The 26580-nt window shown below is 42.2% G+C and overlaps 2 protein-coding genes and 1 pseudogene across 2 annotated transcripts; all 3 read left to right on the top strand.

Moving 5' to 3' along the window:
* The first annotated feature begins 1412 nt into the window (after positions 1-1412).
* On the top strand, positions 1413-2357 carry LOC134338570 (hydroxycarboxylic acid receptor 3-like). Its single transcript, XM_063034487.1, has one exon. The coding sequence runs from the start codon at positions 1413-1415 to the stop codon at positions 2355-2357; it is 945 nt and encodes a 314-aa protein (XP_062890557.1).
* An 8073-nt stretch (positions 2358-10430) lies between these two features.
* Positions 10431-11717, top strand: LOC134338553 (hydroxycarboxylic acid receptor 3-like; annotated as a pseudogene).
* Positions 11718-25341: 13624 nt separating this feature from the next.
* On the top strand, positions 25342-26283 carry LOC134338614 (hydroxycarboxylic acid receptor 2-like). Its single transcript, XM_063034594.1, has one exon. The coding sequence runs from the start codon at positions 25342-25344 to the stop codon at positions 26281-26283; it is 942 nt and encodes a 313-aa protein (XP_062890664.1).
* The last annotated feature ends 297 nt before the right edge of the window (positions 26284-26580 follow it).

The following is a 26580-nucleotide window of genomic DNA, read 5'->3' as shown; positions in this document are numbered from 1 at the left end:
TCAAAGTTCTTTCCTTCTCCAGATCCATTCATCACTCTCTGCCAACTCAACAATGATTATTTCAATTTGCTCACCCTAACCAAGTGAACCTGAATTTGCTACTCTTCAATAAGAATGACTCCTGGATTGTCGTCAAACCTGCTGACAAGGAACAGTGTGTCAGTGCTCCTGCAAATTACTCTCTCCTGAATGTCATCTCCTGGACACTTTCTCATACTTCCAACAGGATCACGACCCACCACTGAGCATCAGGCTTTCATCCCTCAAAGGAATCCCTGACATATTTCCTTAGAAGACTCTATTAATCCTCCAGCATTAGTTTTATAACTCACAGTTTGTTTCTACTACTTCCCTCAAGCCAAGGGATCACAGATGCCTGTGAAACCTCTGAAGCCCTCTGCTGCTTTGACTGTTTCCTCTTCCCTGATCTGATCATGTCCCTCTGCATCTCCATTGCACACCAGGATAGATCTTCATCCACTCAGATATTTTTAAACCATTCTATTCAGCAACCATGTTATTTACACCTAATCACTTCCCCAAGCTAGAGGAAGTAGATGGACTTCTGCATTACAATTCCTTAAAATAATAAGCAGTTGTTTAAATACATCACGTTCACTGATATCAGATGATGTTCAGAGAGGCGCATCCATTTCAGAAGGCACTCAAAAACTGCTCGGAAAAATGAAAGACCTACATACGGAATCATAAGCTCTGTTTGCTTTCCAAAGTTGACATGCTGGGAGTTTCCTCCGTTTTCCATTTCAATTGTCGTCAGGAAATTTTTCAAGAATGACTTTAATAACGAAGTGAAATGATCTTTGAGGGTGGTTAATATTACAACACTGCTCTTATTTTTGGTCTGTATATCATTACAGTATCTTGTGTGTTGAGATTTATCCTACTTTGAGATCAGACTAACCCTTCCCTCCTGCAGAGTCCTCCATTTTTCTATCATCCTTGTGCCTACCTAACAGATTCTGAAATGCCCCTAATGTATCTGCCTCTACCACCAAACCTGACAGCGTGTTCCTCGCACCCAACCTCGCTGCGTAAAAAACTTGCCCTCCCTGCAATCAGCTTAAAATTATACCCCATGATTAATTTTAATGTAAAATTATTCATGCACTCAACAATAAAACTAAGTATTGTACAATTTTAAGCCTGGCGATAAAATCATAATCTATTTCATTGTTTGCTGCTCAACTTAAATGCTGATGCTTCGAGTTTTCCTGGAACTTGGTGATTTGAACGCACAACTTACTGGTGCTCTGAATATTTCACTCCGCCCATATACTCCACCCACAGGGGAACAAACTCATTCGAGAAAGGCCAGTTTATAAGGTTGTTCAGCTTCGAATGAGTGTGCTCCCCTCTGAAACATCTTGACTGTGTGACCGCTTTTTCGCACAATGGCGAACTCGACCCTGCAATGTGCTCCTCGTGAAGATGTTAACTCGTCCTACAATCCGCCCGTAATTATCATCACATTCATCCTCGGGCTTGCTGGAAATACGATTGCTTTGTGGATCTTTTGTGTTCATGTGAAGTCGCGGAAACCAAGTATTGTGTACTCACTGAATCTCCTGATTGCGGACACTCTGTTAGTGTGCTGTCTACCTTTTCGGGCTGATTATTTTATCCGAGGGAAGGACTGGATTTTTGGTGATGGACTGTGTCGACTGAATATATTCATGATTTCCCTGAACCGGATTGGCAGCGTCTTTTTCCTCATGGTTATAGCGATCGATCGTTACTTTAAGGTGGTCCATCCACTCCACAAGGTAAACAAGATCCCTACAAGGTGTGCGGTGATGATAGCAGGCGGTCTGTGGATTGTAGCGGTGGCTATTTGCTTGCACTTGCTGATAGACAAACATCTCTTCGAACATCACAACGTGACAAACTGTGAGCCTTTCAGCATAAACAAGGCTCTAAGTCCCACAGCAGTTTGGACTGACTTTATTTTTATATTCTTTAAGTTTCTTTTGCCAGTTTCAGTTATCCTGTTCTCTACGTCCTCCATCATCTGGAGGTTACGGCAGATGGAAGTTGGAATGCGGGCTAAATATAAGCGAACTGTGAAACTTGTGATAGTCGTGGCTGCGGTTTTTGTCATTTGCTTCTTGCCCACCAGTGTTGCTGTGGTCGGGGTTTTGGTGACTAAACTAAGAAGTCCATCCGACTGCAAGTCGTATCACACAGCAGCGAATATCTTTTACAATACTTTGTTTATAACGTATCTGAACAGTGTGGTCGATCCAATTATTTACTATTTTTCTACTTCGCAGTTTCAACATGCTTTGGAGAAAGCTCTAGTTCGTCTTAATTTAAATTTTTTCCAGATCAGCCACTGAACAAGAAACATCCAAAGAGGAGCAGACTGTGGATCAGCAAATGAGCTCTATAACAATCTGACGAAGGGTCTCGGCCTGAAACGTCGACTGCGCCTCTTCCTACAGATGCTGCCTGGCCTGCTGCGTTCACCAGCAACTTTGATGTATGTTTCTATAACAATCTGATCGTTCCCGGTCCGCGTGAACTAGATGCCCTCAAAGGAAAGCTGATAATTTCGTCCCAAAGCAGAAATGGATGAAACCTTAAAGTTTTGTTGAGGGTTAAGTCGATCTTAACGAACAAGTTCTGTAATACAGTTCCCTTTACGTCGAGTAGTGCATTGTACTTTACCTACAGAAGTAAATTTATTTCAGAACTTGTTCATTAAGAAACTTTTTTTTAAAGCAGAACTTTATTATGCTATGGAGCCTTACAATTAAGAGGGGTCCGTGGACCCCAAATTGGCATCTTCTGCTTTAAAGGAAAGGGTCGATATAGTGTATGAATATTTAAGATTTCGGCTTTCCATGTAAATAGTTGTTTTCTCAGATGACTTCAGCCTCTGTGTCACGTTTGTAGCTAGCTTCCACCTGTTATAGTGGGCCATTCTCAGGTTGACTAACTGTCCAGAGGAATCTGCAGTAATGTATTCATCCAAGAACAACCCTACTTGTGGACTTTCAGTCAGAAGGAAAGTGATGTTAGGAGTTGCTAGGATGGTGCCAAACTGCATGCACCCATATCCTGATAGTACTGGAACTAAGTTACTGGATTTCTAAAAAAGTCTCTTTGAGTGGACTGGAAACAGGAACTGAAGTGCTGGTTCAAAATTAGAGAATTTATTTTCAGTAAATAAAATTGAATTCTGGAATTAAAAAGGGTTATCAGTATTGAAGAAGGATGATCAGAATTTACAATAGAGATGAGTATGCACTTCTTTAACCAGAAGGTGGTGAATCAATAGAATTCTTTGCCACAGATGACTGTGGAGGGTATATTTAAAGAGGAGGCTGATGGGTTCTTGATTAATCAGGACATCAAAGGTTATGGAGAGGAGGCAGAAGAATGGGGCTGAGAACAAAGATCAATCATGATGGAATGATGGAGCAGAATTGATGGCCGAATGGCCCAATTCTGCTCCTATGTCTTATGGGTGTCAATGAAGTTACCAGAGTATTGTAAGAACTTCTCTGGTATACTAACATTAAAATAATTTTGCTAACCCGGTCAGCTCCATCTGGGAATGTCAACCGACAGCGATTTACTTGCTCTAACTCTCTGGAAATGACTGTTGTGGATCATTGTTTGCAGCAAAGAACTCCAACACAAGAGGGCAGTGTTGAAAGGAATGAACACCGAACATTCCTAGTGAAGAATGTCTTTACAAACAAGGGCATGTGAGAAACTGAGATAGCAGGTTGTTTTTTTTTTGTCCCTGGAATCCTATCAAAATATTTCTGGTGTAATTTATCCCATTATTTCACACATACCTGACTGAACTTCAACACGTATATGCACACGTGCACGATTGCCCACATGCAGATAGTTGGATTGGGAAGGCCAGAATGCGGAAGAACTTTGTGATGCACGGTCGTGTGTGCATGTGTGTGCTCACATATATGTTTGTGATTTAAGTGCATGCATGCTTGTATGCAGAGGTATGCTAGTTATTGAGAACTATGAGTAGGGCAGCTGTGCAGCAGCGAATGACTTTAATATGGACTGAACTGCCTCACCACATTAGAAACATCATTATGGAGTGTGGCCTGAGAGACTGTTGCTACCTCTCCTCCCAGAAGCATGGGGAGTCATGGCCAGGCTGCATGAAGGAGAGCAGAACACACTTTTAACTCACATTCAGCAGATATTTGTGATAACAGAAAATCTACTCGAGGAATATTGTTATCTCTCTGTACTCTGAGTAAAGTGCATGGAACTCCAAGTATATTCAATTAGATGGATTTGAATAATATTCTGCTCATTTCACTGAAGGCATCTGTTGGACCAATTTACCAGTACCCTGAGACCTCATCCTTAATAATCAACTCTGACACCTTCCCAACAGACTGAACTGGCCTATAGTTTCCTTTCTTCTGCTTTTCTCTTTTCTTGAAGAGTTGAGTGACATTTCCAATTTTCCCATCTCCCAGAACCATTACAGAATCCATTGATTCTTGAAAGATCATGACTAATACCTCCACAATCTCTTCATCCATGTATTTCAGAACCCTCGGGTGTATATCATCTGGTCCAGGTGACATATCTACCTTCAGACCTTTCAGTTTCTCAAGAACCTTCTCTCTAGTTCTGGTAACTTCACACACTTCATCACCCCTGACACTAGAACTTCCACCATCCTGCTAGTACCTTCCAGAGTGAAAACTGATGCAAAGTCATTATGCTGTTCATCTGCTATTTCATAATCCCCCACCACTACCCCTCTAGCATAATTTCAAGTGGTCCAATATCCACTCTCACCTCTCTTTTACATGTTATGCATTTGAAGAAACTTTTGGTATCTGCTTTAATATTATTGGCTAGCTTACGTTCATATTCCATCCCTAGTGACATTTTTATTTGCCTTTTGTTGCTTTTTAGAGCTTCCCAATCCTCTAATTTTTGCTGTATTTTATTCCCTCTTTTTGGCTTTTATGTTGGCTTTGACTTCTCTTGTTAGCCATGGTTATCATCTTTCCTTTAAAATACTTCTTCCTCTCTGGGATGTAGAAATCTTCTGTCTTCTGAATTGCTTCCAGAAATTTCAGCCATTGCTGCTCTGCTGTCATTCCTTCCAGTATTCTTTTCCAATTAATTTTGGACAACTCCTCTCTCATGCTTCTGTAATTCCGTTTACTCCACTGTAATACTGATACATCTGACTTTAGCCTCCCCTTCTCAGATTTCAGGGTGAATTCAATCAAATCATGATCACTGTCCCCTGAGGTTTCTTTAACCTTAAGGTCTCTAATCAATTCTAGTTCATTGTACAACACTCAATCCAGAATAGCTAGCCGTCTAGTTGGCTCAACCACCAGCTGCTCTAAAAAGCCATCTCATCGGCACTCTAGAAGTTCCTCCTCCGGTAATCCAGCACCAACATGATTTTCCCCATCTTACCTGCATATTGAAGTCCTCCATGACTGTTGTAACATTGCCTTTTTGCATGCATTGCATTAAATCTTATGCCTTCTAGGAGCAAAGTTAATAAACTTTGAATGCAACTTATCAATGCTGTGAATTTTGCTGTACATGGAACTTCATATCTGATAGTTCTGAGTAAGTTTACTTGTCTCTGAAACAATGTGACTGTGTTTACCTTCATGTTTTGAACAATGGAGTAATCAGCCCAGCAATGTGTCTTTAGTGAGGTTGTCAATTCTTCTCATAACCCACCAGTGATTATTAGAACAATCATCCTTGGTGTCATCAGAAATACAACTTCTTTGTAGATATTTCATTTTCATTTAAAATCATAGAGACAGGAAAGTATAGCACAGGAACAAGCCCTTTGGCCCAAGTAGTCCATGTGGAACCATTTAAACTGCCTACTCCAATTGACCTGCACCTTTCACTCACAGGGACCATTATGGACTTTGGCCTAAGTCCCAATATACACATAGTGGACACTTTGTTGTGTACACCTGTTCACCTGCTCATAAATCCAAATTTCTTATCAGCCAGTCATGTTCAGAGGTTGAAATTTCAAATTTCAAACTAAAATGTATTATTAGAGTACATACATGTCACTATATACAATATTGAGATTCTTTTTCCTGTGGGCATACTCATCAAATCTATTGATCAGTAACTGTAAACATGACCAATGAACAGCAAACTATGCAATTGCAAATATAAATATATAGCTATAAATAAGGTGAACATGAAATAACAAGGTAAAATGTGCTTAAAATGAAATCATTGGTTGTAGGAACACCAGAAATAGAATGAGTTCTTTCAAGAGCCTGATAGTTGAGAGGTAGTAACTGTTCTTGAAGGTGGTGGATCATTTGGCAGAAACTCAAGGCGTGAATACTTGCAGACATGGTAAAGAGGTTCAATTGTTGTTCAAACCAAACATCAGAGTGGGGAAGAAATATAATCTAAGTGACTTTGACCATAGAATGATTGTTGGTGCCAGATGGGGTGGACTGAGTATCTCAGAAACTGTTGCTGATCTCTAGGATTTTCACTCACAACAGTCTCTAGAGGTTACAGAGAAAGGTGCGAGAAACCAAAAATATCCAGTGAAAAGCAGTTCTGTTAATGAAAATGCTTTGTTAATGAGAGAGGTCAGAGGAGAATGGCCGGACCAGTTCTTGCTAACAGGAACTCCAATAACCATGTCTTACAACAGCGTTGTGCAGAAGAGCATCTCTGAATGCTCAACATGTCAAACCTTGAAGTGGATGGGCTACAGCAGCAGAGCATCATGAACAATTACTCAAGGCCTCTTTATTAGGTCGAGGATTTACCTAATAAAGTAACCACTGATTGTATTGTAACTTGTGATCAAATCCTTAACATATGCACAATAACTGCATCTGGGCTGTTATCCGTGAGTGAGAACATGAATTATACCAACATTCATTCTGGAGCTTGCAGCTAACAGGGCACCTGAGATCGGTGGCCTTGCTAGAACCTAAGGTTCACTTCCTAATTCGTCTTGCTTTCAGTTTAGTACCCCATTTCCTGCATTGGAAAGGAGTGAGTCAGCTTGAGTGAGGAAAATGGAATGAGGATATGGATAATTAAGCTGACAGTGGTTGAAGCTGCATACTTGAGAGTGAGGCTTGCAACAGTTCCATTTTTAATTCTAGAAGCACGACACAAAGTCACAGTGAGAAATGAGCGATTTGGCCCATTATGTTTCTGGTGACTGTCAAGCCTCCATTTATCCAAATTCTAAGTCTGTTCAATTACTTTTAAATCCTCCCTACATCTTCTTTGGTTCCTACCACATTCTACCACCGACCAAGAGTGCATGTGGAGAGAATGTTTCTTCTGGTGGGGATTGCTAAGACCAGAGAACCCATTCACAGAATAGAGGGACGCCTTTGATAACAGAGACAAGGAGGAATTTCTTTAGCCAGAGAGTGGTGAATCTGTGCAATTCATTGCCACAGATGGCGGTGGAGGTCAAGCCATTGGGTATAATAAAAGCAGAGGTTGATAGATTCTTGATTAGTTAGGGCATGAAGGGATATGGGAAGAAGGCAGGAGATTGGGGCTGAGAGGGAAAATGGATCAGTCATAATGAAATGGCAGAGCAGAGGCAATAGGCCAAATAGCCTAATTCTGCTCCTATACCTTATGACCCATCGGTGTAACACTTGGAGAGATTTACATTAGACCACTCATCTACTGAGATGCACGTGTTTGGCATGTGGAAGGGTGCTGGAGCACCCAGAGGAAACCCGTGCAGTTCAGGGAGAATGTGCAAACTCCACACCCAAAGAAATCTGGGGTTAGACGTTGAACCTAAAGTTCTGCTGCAGAGGCAGAGGTTCTACCACTCATGCCAATGTGCAGCAAGTGTTGAGGTGAAGATCTGAATGAATTGTGGATGAAGTTCAAGGATCTCTATGGCCTGGTCCTGCATTTATTTCTGATGTACTGTTTCCAGAGCATCCATAACCTCACAACCAAAGTAGATCTAAGCTTGTGACTGTTGGATGAATTGGAACAACCTGTGTTGTTGCTGATCCCTCTCCCTCCATTCTGTTTGTACCGTAATATTCTCAGCATTCACACCGCTGGAGATATATTCACCGATGATCTATCCATAAGTCCTGCTTTTCCCCTGTGTGACTCGAGTGTTGTGTGATTCCAGACTTTCTTGAGAAACGCTTAAAAAGCCAAAGTCCCCATGGTCAGGTGTCCTCAACACTAATGGTTTCCCATTTCCAGAATCTTCTACAAAACTGGGTCCCTCTTCAAAGTCCTTTCCTTCTCCAGATCCATTCATCACTCTCTGCCAACTCAGCACTAACTGTTTGAATTTGCTCACTCTAACCAAGTGAACCTGAACTTGCAACACTCTCCTCAATAAGAATGACTCCTGGATCGTTGTTAAACGTGCTGACAAGGACAGTGTGACAGTGCTCGTGCTAGTTACGCTAGCCTGAATGTCAGCTCCTAGACACTTTATCACCATGCCAATGGAATCATTACCCACAACTGAGTTATCTTGCTTTTATTGCCCATAGGAATCCCTGACATATTTCCCCCCGAAGATTCTATTTACCCTCCAGCTTCAGTTTCATAACTGAGTTTTTTCTCCTTCCTCCCAACAAGCGCAGGGTTCACAGATGCCTGTGATACCTCTAGAGTCGTCTATTGCTTTGACTGTCTCCTCTTTCCTGATCCCATAATGTCTCTCTGCATCTCCATTGCACACTAGGATAGATATTCATCCATTCGGAATTTTGTAACCATCTTGTTCGGCAGCCTTGTCACTAATGCTGAATCACTTCCCCAAACCAGAGGAAGTAGATGGACTTCCGTACTACGGTTCCTTAAAATAATAAAAAATAGTTGCTTAAATACAACGCCTTCACTGATATCAGATGATGTTTAGAGAGGCGTCTCCATCTCAAAATGCAATGAAAAACTGCTGATATCTGAAAAAAAGGAAATACTTCCATACTGAAACATAAGCTCGGTTTGCTTTCCAAAGTTGACATGCTGGGAATTTCCAGCGTTTTCCAGTTTAAATGCCCATCCAAATGATTTCCATATCAATTGTCGTCAGGAGATTTTGCAAAAATGTCTTTAATAATAGAGTGAAATACTTTTTGGGGTTGGTTCATACTACAAAACTGCTCCTATTTTTGGAACATAGACCATTACAGTACGATGTGTGCTGACTCTTAACCCACTTTGAGATCAGTCTAACCCTTGTCCCCTACATATTACTCTTTTTTTTGTTATCCTTGTGACTACCGAAGAGTTTCTGAAAATGCCCTTAATGTACCTCCCTCTGCCACCACCCGGCAGCGTGTTCCTCTCAACCAACACTGGCTGCTTAAAAAAAAACAACAGGAATTCTGCAGATGCTGAAATTCAAGCAACACACATCAAAGTTGCTGGTGAACGCAGCAGGCCAGGCAGCATCTATAGGAAGAGGCGCAGTCGACGTTTCAGGGTCTCGGCCTGAAAGGTCGACTGCGCCTCTTCCTATAGATGCTGCCTGGCCTACTGCGTTCACCAGCAACTTTGATGTGTGCTGCTTAAAAAAACTTGCCTTTGACATCCCAATCAGCTTAAAATTTGCCCCATGATTAATTTTAATGTAAAGTTGCTCATGCACTCAACACCAAAACGAAATATTGTACTATTTTAAGCCTGGTGATAACATCCAAACATATTTCATTCCCTGCTTCTTAATTTAAATGCTGATGCATCGAGTTTTCCTGGAATTGATGATTCGATCGCACAACTTATTGGTGCTCTGACTATTTCACTCCGCCCATATACTCCACCCACAGGGGAACAAACTCATTCGAAGAAGATCAGCTTATAAGGTTGTTCATCTTCGAATGAGTTTGCTCCCCTCTGAAACATCTTGACTGTGTGACCGCTTTTTCGCACAATGGCGAACTCGACCCTGCAGTCAAACCCTACATAATCCTCCATTTTCCTATCATCCATGTGCCTTCGTAACAGTTTCTGAAATGCCCCTAATGTATCTGCCTCTACCACCAAACCTGGCAGCGTGTTCCTCGCACCCAACCTTGCTGCGTACAAAACTCTGCCCCCCCCACACTTCCCTCCTATCAGTTTATAATTACGCACCCTCATTAATTTTTAATATAAAATTATTCATGCATTCAACAGCAAAACTATGTATTGTACAATCTTATGCCTGGCAATGAAAGCTAAATATATTTCATTGTTTGCTGCTTAATTTTAATGCTGATGCTTCCAGTTTTCCTGGAATTGATGATTCGATCGCACAAGATATTGGTGCTCTATTTCACTCCGCCCATATACTCCACCCACAGGGGAACAAACTCATTCCAAGATCAACTTTACAGGTTGTTCGACTCTGATTGAGTTTGCTCTCCCCGGACACAACTTGACTTTTTCGCACAATGACGAGCTCGACCCCGCAATGTGCTCCTAGTGAAGATGTTAACTCATCCTACAACCCACCCGTAATTATCATCACATTAATCCTCGGGCTTGCTGGAAATACGATTGCTTTGTGGATCTTTTGTGTTCATGTGAAGTCGCGGAAACCAAGTATTGTGTACTCACTGAATCTCCTGATTGCGGACACCTCTGTTAGTGTGCTGTCTACCTTTTCGGGCTGATTATTTTATCCGAGGGAAGGACTGGATTTTTGGTGATAGACTGTGTCGACTGAATATATTCATGATTTCCCTGAACCGAATTGGCAGCGTCTTTTTCCTCATGGTTATAGCGATCGATCGTTACTTTAAGGTGGTCCATCCATTCCACAAGGTAAACAAGATCCCTACAAGGTGTGCGGTGATGATAGCAGGCGGTCTGTGGATTGTAGCGGTGGCTATTTGCTTGCACTTGCTGATAGACAAACATCTCTTCGAACAACACAACGTGACAAACTGTGAGCCTTTCAGCATAAACAAGGCTCTGAGTCCCACAACATTTTGGACTGACTTTATTTTTATATTCTTTAAGTTTCTTTTGCCAGTTTCAGTTATCCTATTCTCTACGTCCTCCATCATCTGGAGGTTACGGCAGATGGAAGTTGGAATGCGGGCTAAATATAAGCGAACTGTGAAACTTGTGATAGCCGTGGCTGCAGTTTTTGTCATTTTTTTCTTGCCCACAAGTGTTGCTGTGGTCGCGGTTTTGGTGACTAAACTAAGAAATCCATTCGACTGCAAGTCGTATCACACAGCAGTGAATGTCTTTTACAATACGTTGTTTACAACGTATCTGAACAGTGTGGTCGATCCCATTATTTACTATTTTTCAACCTCGCAGTTTCAACATGCTTTGGAGAAAGCTCTTGGTCTTAATTTAAGCTGTCGCAGATCAGCCACTGAACAAGGAACATCCCAAGAGCGCCAGGGTTTGGATCAGCAAACGAGCTCTGTAACTGCTTTCTGATGGCTCCCGCTCTGCGTGAACTAGATGCCCTCAAAGCAAAGCTGATTAATGCGCCCGAAAGGAGAAAGTGATCAAATGGTAAAATTTTTGTGAGGGTTAAGTCGATCTTAACGAACAAGTTCTGTAAGACACTACCCTTTATGTAGAGAAGAAATTGCATCTTATCTCTACGAAGCTTAGTTTATTTCAGATCTCATTCCTTGAGAAACTTTTCCTTACTTTCAAGCAGTTTTCCCATTCTTTTGTATGCCATGGGACTTACAATTAACCGAGGGGTGGTGGACCACATGTTGGAAACCCTGGTTTAAAGGAAAGTGTTCTGTGTTGTGTATGGGTATTTAAGATATCCTCTTTCCATATAAGCAACTGCTTCCACAGATGAATTCAGCCTCCGTGTCTCTTTTGTAGCTAGTTTCTACTCGTTATAGTGGTAGAAGGTTGCTGGACTGTCCATCAGAATCAGCATTAATCTATTCATCCAAGAAGAACCCTACCTGTGGACTTTCAGTCAGGAGGAAAGTGATGTTAGGAGTTGCTGGGATGGAGGCAAACTGCATGCACTCATATCCTGATGGTACTGGAACCGGATTCTAAAAAAAGCATCTTCGAGTGAACTGGAGACAGGACCTGAAGCGCTGGTTCCAAAATTGAAATCTGGAATGAAAAGGAGTTATCTGTATTGAAGATGGATGATCAGCATTTACAATAGAGATGAGTATGCACTTCTTTAACCAGAGGGTGAAGAGTCTGTGGAATTCTTTGCCACGGATGACTGGCGGTGAAATCATTGGGTGGTTTTAAAGTGGAGGCTGATGGGTTCTTGATTAATCAGAACATCAAAGGTTATGGGGAGGTGACAGGAGAATGGGGTTGAGAAGAATAATAAATCAATCATGATGGAATGATGGAGCAGAATTGATGGGCCGAATAGCCCAATTCTGCTCCTATATCTTATGAGTGTCAATGAAGTTACCAGAGTATTGTAAAAACCTCTCTGGTATACTAATGTTAAAATGATCTTGCTAACCTGGTCGGCTCCATCTGGGAATGTCAACCGACAGCGATTTACTTGCTCTAACTCTCTTCAAATGACTGTTGTGATGGTTGTTTGCAGCTTAGAACTCCAACACAAGGGGGCAGTGTTGAAAGGAATGAACACGGAACATTCCTAGTGAAGAATGTCTTTACAAATAAGGGTATGTGAGAAACTGAGATAGCAGGTTCTTTCCACAACCTGCTTCCACACCTCCCCCACCCCCACAGAATCCAATCAAAATATTTCTGGCGTCCTTTATTCCATTATTTCACACACACCTGCCTGGGCTTCAAAATGTATATGCATACGTGCACAATTGCACAATGCAGATAGTTGGATTGGGGAGGCTAGAATGTGGAAGAACTTTGTGATGCACGGTCGTGTGTGCATGTGTGTGCTCACATATATGTTTGTGATTTAAGGGCATGCATGCTTGTATGCAGAGGTACTCTAGTTATTGAGAACTATGAGTAGGGCAGCTGTGCAGCAGCGAATGACTTTAATATGGACTGAACTGCCTCACCACATTAGAAACATCATTATGGAGTGTGGCCTGAGAGACTGTTGCTACCTCTCCTCCCAGAAGCATGGGGAATCATGGCCAGGCTGCATGAAGGAGAGCAGAACTCACTTTTAACTTCCATTCAGCAGATATTTGTGGTAACAGAAAACCTACTCGGGGAATGTTGTTATCTCTCTGTACTCTGTGAGCAAAGTGCATGGAACTCCAATTAAATATATTTAATTGGATGGATTTGAATAATATTCTGCTCATTTCACTGAGGGCATCTGCTGGACCAATTTACCAGCCACCTGAGACCTCATCTTTAATAACCAACTCTTGACATCTTCCCAACACTGAGGTGAGATGAACTGGTCTATAGTTTCCTTTTTCTTCCTTTCACCTCCTTTCACCTTTCTTGAAGAGTGGAGTGACATTGGCAATTTTCCCATCTTCCAGAATCATTCCAGAATCTAGTGATTCTTGAAAGATCATGAATAATACCTCCACAATCTCTTCAGACACTTCTTTCAGAACCCTGGGGTGTACACTATCTGGTCTAGGTAACTTATCTACCTTCAGACCTTCCAGCTTTCCAAGAACCTTCTCTCTGGTCACAGTAACTTCACACACTTCATGACCCCTGTCCCTGGAGCCTCCACCATCCTGCTAGTGTCTTCCACAGTAAAAATGGATGCCAAATAATTACTCTGTTTCTCTGCTATTTCATAGCCCCCCCCCCATTACTACCACTCCAGTATCATTTACAATGGCTTAATATCCACTCTCGCATCTCTTTTACACTTTATGTATCTGAAGAAACTGTTGGTATTAAACTCTTCAATATTATTGGTTAGCTTGCGTATCCCATCCTTACCTTTCTAGTGATATCCTTATTGCCTTCTGTTGCTTTTTAAAGGCTCCTCAATCCTCTAATTTCCCACTACTTTTCAGTCTATTATATCCCCTCTCTTTGGCTTTCATGTTGGCTTTGACTTCTCTTGTTAGCCATGGTTTGTCATCTTTCCTTTAAAATACTTCGTCCTCTCTGGGATGTATATATCCTCAGTCTTCGGCATAGCTTCCAGAAATTCCAGCCATTGCTGCTCTGCTGTCATCCCTGCCATTGTTTTTTTCCCAATCCATTCTGGACAACTCTCTCATGCTTCTGTAATTCCCTTTACTCCACTGTAATACTGATACATCTGACTTTAGGTTCTCCTTCTCAGGTTTCAGGGTGAATTCAATCAAATTATGATCACTTGCCCCTGAGGTTTCTTTTACCTTAAGGTTTCTTATCAATTCTGGTTCATTGCACAACACTCAATCCAGAATAGCTGGCCTTCTAGTTGGCTCAACCACCAGCTGCTCGAGAAAGCCATCTCATAGGCACTCTAGAAATCCCCCCTCACTCCAGTAATCCAGCAGCACCAACTTGATTTTCCCAATCTACCTGCATATTGAATTCCACCATGACTGTTGTAACATTGCCATTTGCATACATTGCATTGAATCTTATGCTTTCTGGGAGAAAAGTTAATAAACTTTGAATGAAAATTATCAATGCTCTGAATTTTGCTGTATGCAGAACTTCATATATGATAACTCTGAATAAATTCACTTGTCTCTGAAATGTTGTGACTGTTTTTACCTTTGTGTTTTGAACAATGGAGAAATCAACCCAGGAATGTGTTTCTAGTGAGGCTGTCAATTCTTCTCATGGCCCACCAGTAATTATAGAACAATTATCCTCGGTCTAATCAGAAAGACAACTCTTTATAGGTATAGTATTATAATTTCATTTAATATCATACAGAAGTACAGCACAGGAACCATTGTGCAGATGCAAATATAAATAAATAGCACTAAATAAGATGAACATGAAATAACGAGGTAAAGTGTGATCATTGGTTGTGGGAACAGCAGAAACATAATGAGTGTCGTTATCCTCTTTTGTTCGAGAGCTTGATGGTTGCGGGGTAGCAACTGTTGTTGAACCTGGTCGTTCACGTTGCAGAAACTCAATGCAATTGTTGTTTGAACCAAACGTTAGAGTGGGGAAGAAATGTGATCTAAGTGACTTTGACCATAGAATGATTGTTGGTGCCAGATGGTGTGGACTGAGTATATCAGAAACTGCTGACCTTTGGGACTTTAACTCACAACAGTCTCTAGAGGTTGCAAAGAATGGACCAAGAAACCAAAAAACATCCAGTGAGAAGCAGTTTTGTTGGTGAAAATGTTTTGTTAATGAGAGAGGTCAGAGGAGAATGGCCAGACAGGTTCTTGCGGACAGGATCTCCAATAACCATGTGTTACAACAGCGTTGTGCAGATGAGCATCTCTGAATGCTGAACATGTCGAGCCTTGAAGTGGATTGGCTGGAGCAGCAGAGGACTACGAACGTGTACTCAGTGACCTCTTTATTAGGTCGAGGATTTACCTAGTAAAGTGGCCACTGAGTTTATTGTAACTTGTGATCAAATCCTTAACGTATGCACAGTAGCTGTTTCTAGGCTATTATCCTTGAGTAGGAATGTGAATGATGCCAACATTCATTCTGGATCTGGCAGCTAACAGGGCACCTGAGATTGGTGGCCTTACTGAGAGCGTAAGGGCACACTTCCACTCTGACCATTTGGGCTTGCTTTCAGTTTAGCACCATATTTCCTGGATGGGAAGGGAGTGAGTCAGTCTGAGTGAAGAAATGGAATGAGGAATTGTTCCTAATATGATTAAAGAGCTGAAGCTGAAAGAAGCTGTGTCTTTAGAGCAGGGGTCCCAAACCTGTTTTGCACTGCGGACCGGTTTAATATTGACAATGTTTTTGCGGATCGGCCGACCCGGTGGGGCAGGGGGGTGGTAAGGGTTGCTAACGGACAAGAGTAGCAGTCAAATACGTTGGGTTTACCCCGAGAAAGACTGCAATGACCATGAAGCCTTGCGCGGGCACCAGTGCGCATGCGTGTACGTGCTGATTTTTTTTCTACAAATGGTTTTTGGCGATTCTGTTCGGGCGGTGGGGGGGGGGGTCTGTTAATCACGACCGGAATATAGGTGATAAGTGGCTAATACACTCAATTTTGTTTCTAAAAGGTTTCTCTAACGAATTTAATATTAAACACACGGCGCATATTTTCCTCGCATGAATATAGTGATCAGTCAATTATCAGGGGAGGACAGGGGAGCTTGAAGTAAGTATTGAACGAACTTACAGTGGAAGTGGCAGAAACAGTTTCGATATTATCTTTTAAAGAAAAATTGGATATGTATATGGACAGGAAAGGAATGGAGGGTTATGGGCTGAGTGCAGGTCGGTGGGACTAGGTGAGAGTAAACGTTCGGCACGGACTAGAAGGGCAGAGATGGCCTGTTTCCGTGCTGTAATTGTTATATGGTAATATAAGTCAATAGCATCATAACATTTTAAGTAACGTTTGGATATTAAATGCACAGCACATATTTTCCCCGTATGAACATATGAAATCATTGCAACACACTAATATCGCTGATTCAGTAGGAGAACTGGGCTGAATACTTGTTCCCTGCAACAAGACAGTCCTATCGAGGGGTGATGGGAGCCAGCGATACTCGAAGGGAAATCCTTATGTCCAGTCTATTCCGCAACTTAGTTTTCGTTGCATTCATTGCAGAGATATGTTGGAAATGGAAGCAATGTTTTCAGTGCTTTCCTGACTATCTCAGGATATTTAGCCTTGACTTTGATCCGGAATGCCGGCAGAGATGTTATGTCAAACATACTTTCCAGCCGGCCGTCATTTGCAAGCTTGAGGAGTTGATCTCCTTCCCGCACTGACATGGATGACGCGCCGGTAATGACCTCGTGTGCGTTCAAACTCAACAGTGGCCATGACAGGGAACGAGGAAAGGTGCAGCTGACTCATATCGCCAAATCATATCGTTTCCTCACGGCCCAGTAGCGCATGCTTTGCGGCCCGGTACCTGGGGACCCCTGCTTTAGAGTGAGGCTTGCCACAGTTCCATTTGTGTGACAAAGTGCATGTTCAGTGTGGTTCATGGCAACTAACAACTTAAAATTGTTGGGTTTTGGATACACATATTGTTCATTCTCTTAGCAAAGCACAATATCACAGTGAGGAATGAGCGATTTACCCCATTATGTTTCTGGTGACTGTCAAACCTCCATTTACCCAAATGCTAAGTTAATTAAAATTTTTTAAAATTCTCCCCACATCCTATTTTCTTCCTGCCACATTCTACCACCTACCAAATTTGTATGTGGAGAGGATGTTTCCTCTGGTGGGGGCGTGTAAGACTAGAAGGCACAGCTTCAGAATAGAAGGAAGCCTTTTAAATGGAGATGAGGAACGATTTCTTTCTTCAGAGAGAGGTCACTCTGTGCAGTTCTGTGTCACAGGTGGCTGTGGATGCCAGGGCATTGGGTATATTAAAGTCAGAGGTTCTCGATTAACCAGGGCATGAAGAGAATTGGAAACAAGGAAGGAGATTGGGGTTGAGAGGGAAAATGGATCAGCCACGATGAAATGGCAGAGCAGAGTCAATGGGCTAAATGGCCTAATTCTGTATCTATATCTTATGGCCTTATGGGATAACACTAGGAGCAATTTGCAGCAGGCTATTCATCTACTGCTATTCCCATGAGAAACTCGAGTGATGCTTGACTCCAGACTCTCTTGAGAAGTGCTTAAAAACCTGAGTCCCCATGGTCAGGTACTCTCAACACTGAGGTTCCCCATTTCCAGAATCCTCCACAAAACTGGGTCCCTCTTCAAAGTCCTTTCCTTCTCCAGATCCATTCATCGCTCTCTGCCAACTGAACTCTGATTGTTTCAATTTGCTCGCTTTAACCGAGTGAACCTGAATTTGCAACACTCTCCTCAGTGAGAATGACTCCTGCATTGTCGTCAGACCTGCTGACAAGGAAAGTGTGTCAGTGCTCGTGCAAATTACTCTCTCCTGAATGTCATCTCCTGGACACTTTCTCATACTTCCAACAGGATCACGACCCACCACTGAGCATCAGGCTTTCATCTCTCATAGGAATCCCTGACATATTTCTTCAGAAGACTCCATTTACCCTCCAGCATTAGTTTTATGTCACAGTTTGTATCTACTACTTCCCTACAAGCCAAGGGATCACAGATGCCTGTGATACCTCTGAAGCCCTCTGCTGCCATCATGTCCCATCATGTCCCTCTGCATCTCCATTGTGCACCAGGATAGATCTTCATCCACTCAGATTTTCATGGTCCGGTCTGTGGACTCCGGATTCCGGGTCTTCCGGCTGTCCCTTGTTTCAGTTGGGCTTAATCAAAGGCATCTGATGCTCGTCTTGTGGCTGGGAATATAAGTGGCCCTGGGTTTGAGTGTAGGGGCTGGGATTGCAATGCAGCATCTAGCATAGGTGGCTGGCTGTGCTGAGTCCGGTGAACTGTGGTTAAGTTGAGTTATGACTGGAAAATGGCGGAAAGAGAGAACATCAAGGAAGTAGCCCAGCTGTTGAAGGAAGTTTTTGGCGAGAGTGGAAGTGAACTGGAGATGAAGGTCGGTGGGAAAGAGGAACGGAATGGAAGGAGGAAGAAAAGTAAGCAGAGGTACGGGATATCAAACTCTGAGGAATCAGTGAATGATCAAAGCAGGACAGCAAAACAATGGAAAGAAGATGAAATTAAAGCAGTTATAAAACTAAGTGAAGATGGGATGTCATTTGGTGAGTGGAACCCGATTCGTTTGACGAAGATACTCAACAAAATTCTAGGCGAGATTAAAGGAGCAAAGATTTTACAAAATGAATCGCTATCAGTGATTTGTCGGGATAGTTCTCAGCAAGGTAAAGTGATAAGTTTATGTAAAATAGACGGCAAAGAAGTACAATGCTCGATACCCAACAATAGAAATTGGACTGAAGGAGTTATTTCGGGGATATCAACAAAAGTTACTATGGATGAGATTAAACAGAACATAAAAGGAGCAAAAATTATTGAGGCCAAATGTTTGAAAGTTACAAGAAACGGGAAAAAGTGTGATAGTTTATAGGTAATGATTAACTTTGATGAAGAGGGATTGCCGACTAACGTTTACTTAGGGTATATGTGTTATGCGGTTAGAATATATATACCACCGCCTTTAAGATGCTATAAATGTCAGAAATTCGGGCACATTGCGGCGGTCTGCAGAGAAAAACAAAGATGTGGGAGATGCGCTGGAATACATGAATACGGGAAATGTGAAGCGAGCGCTAGGCTGAAATGCTGCAATTGTGGCGAGGAACACAGCGCAGCTTATCGAGGGTGCATTTATAGCAAGAAGGCGGCTGAGATACAATATGTAAAAGTAACTCAAGGAATCAGTTATGCGGAGGCAGTGAAAGAATTTGATGAAAAAAAGGCTGTCAAGCAAACAAATATAGGGAATAATAAACTAGTGAATTGTGAGAGCTGTAATATGAAAAATAAGGATACACTATTAATGAGTAGAAAGGAGTTCATGCTTTTTATGGTGGATGTAATTAATTGTTCAGCGCAAACAAGCAAAAGAACTGAGAAAATTAAAATTATCGTCAAGTCTGTGGAAAAGTATCTTGGTATTAAAGGAATTAGGTGGGAAGAAGTCAAAGAAACGTTGAATGGAGGATCCAACAGTTCACAGGCAGGGGAGATGGAATCTCAATGGCAGTATACTTATTGCAAATGGTCAAAAATTTAAGAAATGTTTCAGAACTTAAGGAAAATCCACAGATTTTATGGTTGAAGCCCAGGGTAAATGTGCAGAACTACAACAACAAACAGAAGTACCCGACAAGAACAACGGTGAGTTGGAAAGAGATTGGAAAATGGAGGAAATTATTACAAGGAAACAAAAGGAAAAAGAATTTGTTGCAAAGTGAATTATCTACATTCAGATTATAAAATGAAAACACGGAAACAAATGAAGAAGAACTCCGAGGTCTCAGCAATCAACTGCAGGCTACGATCCAAGGAAAGGAAAACCTGAAAAAGCAGATAGACTTGGAAAAACAAGAAGTTTGAAAGTATAACGTGTGATAATTACTATTCTTTAACAAGATTTTTGTCTTACAAGTGATGTAGATGAAATCAATGTAATTGAGGTAATGCAACTATGCGAAAACGTGACATAATTAGGGAAGAATAGCAGTTTGCGGCATTATCTAATGAGCGCATTAAGCATTCACGAGGAATTGGAACTACAGAGTGATGCGAATAAATAACTGCAGGTTGAACTAGAATGTTTAAAGTAGAGAACTCCAGAATGAAGGGTCTTGGCCTGAAACGTTGACTGTATCTCTTCCTAGAGATGCTGACTGGCCTGCTGCGTTCACCAGCAACTTTGATGTGTGTTGCTTGAATTTCCAGCATCTGCAGAATTCCTGTTGTTTGAACTCCAGGACATATTTGGTTGGAACACCACAAGTCTAGCAGGTGGCGGTAATGCACTGAAAACTGGTTGCCAACTGCCATTAAACAAAAAAGAAGAAGAAGTGTAGGGGCTGATTCGTCTCATCAGTATCCTGTCCTTGCCTCCGTTGGGTAAGCCAGGCCGTCTTTGCCGTTACCCTGAGCTGAACTGTTCCCTTCCCTTCCCCTTCCTTCTGAAGCCTTGCCTGCAACCTTGTCAAGTTCTACTGCCGGAGCAAGACTGTAGCCTTGCTGCATCTAGATAAGGAATTGTCTGCCGTTGTTTTGAACTGTCTCTGTGTCGATACCTTCGCTAGGTTGGTCCGGCCATTTGCCGCTACCTTGTGTTGGGAACTGTTTCTGTGCATTATTAGGAGAGAATCCAATGATCTAGTATCCAAGGGCACAGTCTCAGAATAAGGGGACATCTCACTAGAACTGAGATGAGGAATTTCCTCAGGCAGAGTATGGGGAATCTTTGGAATTCATTGTCATATAGGGTGGAGGAGGTCAAATCATTGAGTGCATTTAAGATAACGATTTGTAGGTTCTTGATTATTAAGTAGGGTTAAGAGTTATAGGATGAAGTTGGGAGAATGGAGTTGAAAACAGAAACTCAGACATGCTTAAGTAGTAGAGCAGACTCGCTGGTCTGTTTAGCCTAATTCCAATCGGATACCTTATGCTTTTATGATCCTGCACAGATTGGCAGGTGCTTCCTGACAGGGTGTTGGGTGGGTGTAGGTGAGGTGCTGTGCTCCACCTTGCGGTTCTGAAGTATGGGCATGAGCTTCTCAGTTCCATCACGAAAGTCCCTTCTGTACTTTGAGCAGCTGTGGGCCAGGGATTCCCAAAGTCAGATGGTACCTTGCATTTGTGGAATGAGGCAGTCGTGCCCACAGAGACGGCACCAAGACTGGAGGAAGGCTAAAGGCCTTCAGTGAAGTAGAAATGGAGATGGCAATGAAGGATTGTTGCAGCATTGCAACACAAAGGCTTGAATTCAGATTGTATGTCTCAGCATGAGGACTGGGGGTTTCAAAGGTACATTTAATGTCAGAGAAATGTATACAACATACATCCTGAAATCCTTTTTCTTCGCAAACATCCATGAAAACAGCGGAGTGCCTCCAAAGAATGAATGACAGTTAAACCTCTCTCCCTAATAAGAGAAAAAGAGATGTCTCCGTTTCGCAGCGAGAGGGGAGACATATCAAGCAACTTGCAGATTTACGATGTTAAAAGTCTATTGCGTCGCTTTTTCGGAGCTCTGTGCCCAAAGAACTCGGGTCTCTGGGCGCACAGCCAGCAGCCAGCTCTCTGCTTTCGATCTTCCATCTCCCACGACACCGGATTTCTGCAGAGGCACCGACCTTCGGTCCGCCCGTCTCCAGACCCACGAGATCCCGGAACTCCGAAGGCGAGCTAGCTCTCTCAGGCTGCATCCCCGGCATATCGAATAACGGCCAGTCGTGAAACCCCGAGAGCGGTTCCCGCAGTCAGCTTGTAACTCCAGGTCAGGATCGTGAAAAGAACCCCGAAAGGGGAAAATAGAGATATTAAAGATGGAAATAGAGCTGTTCCGTAGATGCAAGCAAAGGCGCCATTGTCTCCTCGTAAGGATAACTCACAGGCTATATGAGGAAACTTGATAGAGGTCCAAGTGATGAGATTGGTGCCGCTGATCTTCAACAGGCTATTGCTTCCACTGGTTAAATAATCTGACTGCAGGGCTGCTCTGATCTCTGTGAGGTCCTTTGGAATCAGAAGTATTTTTCCAAATTGAAATCAGCAGGACTCCCGGGAATTCTGGTCATCAGGTACTGTACCTGTAGTAGCCTTCCACACACAGTGGCCAGCGGTCATTATGGACTTTTGCCTAAATCCCAATACACACTCAGTGGCCACTTTATTAGGTACACCTGTCCCCTGCTCATTAATCTAATCAGCCAATCATGTTCAAATTTCAAAGTAAAATTTAATATCGGAGCTCATACATGTCACCACATACAACCCTGAGATTCTTTTTCCTGCGGGCATACTCAGCAAACCTATAGATCACATAACTGTAAACAGGATCGATGAACAACAGACTGTGCAAACTCAAATATAAGTAAATAGCAATATCTAACGAGAACATGAAGTAACAAGATAAAGCGTCCTTAACGTGAAATCAGTGGTTGTGGGAACACCAGAAACAGAATGAGTCAAGTTATTCTCTTTTAATTCAAGAGCCTGATGGTTGAGGGGTAGTAACACTTCTTGAACCTGGTGGTTCATGTGGGTGGAACTCAATGCATGAAAAAAAGCCGACGTGGTCAAGAGGATCAGTTATTTTTAAACCGAGCATAAAACTGACTCTTGCATTGTCGTCAAACCTGCTGATAAGGGCAATGTGACTGTTCTTGGGAAAATTACTCTCTCCTGAATTTATTTGATCTTGAATTCGTTGGAAATGACTTTCGTGGATCATTGTTTGCAGCATAGAAGTCCAACACAAGATGGCAGTGTTGAAAGATATGAACACTCCTTGTGAAGAATATCTTTACAAACAAGGACATGAGAGACAACAGGTTTGTTTTTCTCCCCAGAATCCAATCAAAATATTTCTGGTGACCGTAGTCCCATTATTTTACACTTACGTATGCAGATAGTTGCATTGGGGTGACTAGAATGTGGAAAAACTTTGTGATTGATGCATGGTTGTGCGTTTGCATGCGCGCATGTGTGTGCTCACATATATATTTGTGCCTTAAGTGCGTTCATGCATATGTATGCTCGGTATTTATTGCTATGAGTAGGGCAGCAGTGACTGACTTGAATACAGACTGAACTGCCTCACCACGTTACTAACACCATGATGGAGGGTGGCCCGAGGAACTATTGCTGCCTCCCCTCCTACAACCATGGTAAATCATGTCCAGGTTGCATGAAGGAGAGTAACCTTCATTCAGCAGATCGTTGTGGTAACAGATAGTCGATACTGGGAATACTGTTGTCTCTCTGTACTCTGTGAGTAAAGTGTACGGAACAGCAATTCTGTGTAATCAAGGAGATGGATTTGAGTACTGTAATATTCTGCTTATCTCATTGAGGGCACCTGTTGGACCAAATTACCCGTTTGTACAGGAGCTGGAGTAGGGTGGGCTTCCAAATGGGGAACTTTAGTTTAGGTAGAGAAGGTGCATTTCAACTGAATTGGGACTGAACTCTGAATAACAAAGGAAGTTTCATAGCTTTGATAGGACAAAAAATGGTTTATGTACGTAATATCATATCGAGTAGCTATTAAATTCTGTTAATATTGCTGGATGTATTTCATTGAGTTAAATCTTTGCAGCACTGCTAAGAAAATTTTGGACACAACTTACCGATGTACTGAATTTTGCTGTATGCAGATATTTTCATCTTTGAATAAGTTTTCTTGTATCGGAGACTGTGACTGTGTTTACGGCGGCGTTTGGAACAATGGACAATTCAGCCCAGCAACTTGTCTCCATCGAGGTAGTCAATTCTGCTCACAGCCCACCAGTAATTATTACAACAATCGGCCTAGGACTAGTCAGAAATGCAACTGCTTTGTAGATATTTTATCTTCATGTAAAATCAGAAACATAGAAACGTACAGGACAGAAAATGCCCTTTGGCCTATCTATTGCGTAGGAAACCATTTAATCTGCCTGTTCGCATTGACCTGCACCGGTACCACAGCCTTCCACAGCTCTACCATCCATGTACCTATGCAAACTTCTATTAAACTTTTAAATTGAGCTTTCATGCACCACTTGTGCTATCAGCTCGTTCCACACTCTCACGACCCTCCGAGTGAAGAAGTTTCCCCTCCTGTTCCCCTTAAACTTTTCAGTTTCCTCCCTGAACCCAGGATATCTAATTGCCGTCGCACCCAATTTCAGTGAAAACCCCTGCTTGCATTTACTCTACCTATACCCCTGGTGTTCAAAAATAATGAAATTCGAATACAATGTTGTGTATTCGCCGAATCTAGTCTCTGGTTAATGCGCTGTCAGATCCCATTCCGGGCTGATCACTTCCCCAAACCAGAGGACGTCTCTATCACATTTCCTGAAAATAAAAAAAAAGTGTGTTAAATAGAGCACCTTCACTGATATCAGGTGATGTGCAGAGAGGCATCTCCACGTCAAAAGATAAAAAAACTGCCGAAATCGAAACAAAAAAAGGAAGACCTACATACTGAAGCATAAGCTCTTCTTTCAATAGTTGACATGCTGGGAGTTTTCTTCGTTTCTGTTTTTAATTCTTATCCAAATGCATTTTGATATCATTTGTCGTCAGGAGATTTTGCAAGAATAACTTCAATAACAGAGTGATATAATTTTTGGGGTTGATTTCTATTACAGAACAGCCCCCTTTTTAAAGAACATATCGTATTACAGTACAATGTTGGCGACATTTTAATCGACTTTCAGATCAGTCTGACTTTTCCCTCCTGCACAGTCCTCCATTTTTCTATCATCCATGTGCCTGCCTATCGGTTCTGAAATGCCCCTAATGTATCTGCCTCTACCACCAAACCTGGCAGCGTGTTCCTCGCACCCAACCTTGCTGCGTAAAGAACTCTGCCTCCGACGTCCCCCTACACTTTCCTCCAATCAGCATAAAATTACGCCTCATTAATTTTAATATAAAATTATTCAAGCATTCAACAGCAAAACTATGTATTGTACAATTTTATGCCTGGCAACGAAAGCTAAATATATTTCATTGTTTGCTGCTTAATTTAAATGCTGATGCGTCTAGTTTTCTGGGAATTGATGATTCGATCGCACAATTTATTGGTGCTCTGACTATTTCACTCCGCCCATATACTTCACCCACAGGGAAACAAACTCGTTCGAAGATCAACTTTACAAGATGTTCGTCTCCGATTGGGTTTGCTCTCCCCGGACACAACTTGACTTTTTCGCACTATGACGAACTCGACCCCGCAATGTGCTCCTGGTGAAGATGTTAACTCGTCCTACAACCCGCCCGTAATTATCATCACATTAATCCTCGGGCTTGCTGGAAATACGATTGCTTTGTGGATCTTTTGTGTTCATGTGAAGTCGCGGAAACCAAGTATTGTGTACTCACTGAATCTCCTGATTGCGGACACTCTGTTACTGTGCTGTCTACCTTTTCGGGCTGTTTATTTTATCCGAGGGAAGGACTGGAGTTTTGGTGATGGACTGTGTCGACTGAACATATTCATGATTTCCCTGAACCGGATTGGCAGCATCTTTTTCCTCATGGTTATTGCGATCGATCGTTATTTTAAGGTGGTCCATCCACTCCACAAGGTAAACAAGATCTCTACAAGGTGTGCGGTGATTATAGCAGGCGGTCTGTGGATTGTAGCGGTGGCGATTTGCTTGCACTTGCTGATAGACGAACTTGACTTCGAACAACACAACGTGACAAACTGTGAGCCTTTCAGCATAAACAAGGCTCTGAGTCCCACAACAGTTTGGACTGACTTTATTTTTATATTCTTTAAGTTTCTTTTGCCAGTTTCAGTTATCTTGTTCTCTACGTCCTCCATCATCTGGAGGTTACGGCAGATGGAAGTTGGAATGCGGGCTAAATATAAGCGAACTGTGAAACTTGTGATAGCCGTGGCTGCGGTTTTTGTCATTTTTTTCTTGCCCACCAGTGTTGCTGTGGTCGCGGTTTTGGTGACTAAACTAAGTCCATCTGACTGCAAGTTGTATCACACAGCAGTGAATATATTTTACAATACGTTGTTTATAACGTATCTGAACAGTGTGATCGATCCCATTATTTACTATTTCTCAACCTCGCAGTTTCAACATGCTTTGGTGAAAGCTCTTGGTCTTAATTTAAGCTGTCGCAGATCAGCCACTGTATAAGGAACATCCAAAGAGCGCCAGGGTTTGGATCAGCAAACGAGCTCTGTAACCGCTTTCTGATGGCTCCCGCTCTGCGTGAACTAGATGCCCTCAAAGCAAAGCTGATTAATGCGCCCGAAAGGAGAAAGTGATCGAATGGTAATATTTTTGTGAGGGATAAGTCGATCTTAACGAACAAGTTCCGTAATACACCTCCCTTTATGTAGAGAAGAAATTGCGTCTTATCGCTACAAAACTAAGTTCATTTCAGAGCTTATTCGTTAAGATACTTTACTTTCAAGCAGTTTTCCCAATCTT

This window comes from Mobula hypostoma, chromosome 27 (genome assembly GCF_963921235.1).
Source record: "Mobula hypostoma chromosome 27, sMobHyp1.1, whole genome shotgun sequence".
Classification (NCBI taxonomy): Eukaryota; Metazoa; Chordata; class Chondrichthyes; order Myliobatiformes; family Myliobatidae; genus Mobula; species Mobula hypostoma.
Note: the sequence above shows the minus strand (reverse complement) of the source record. Positions and strands in the feature narration are given on the sequence as shown.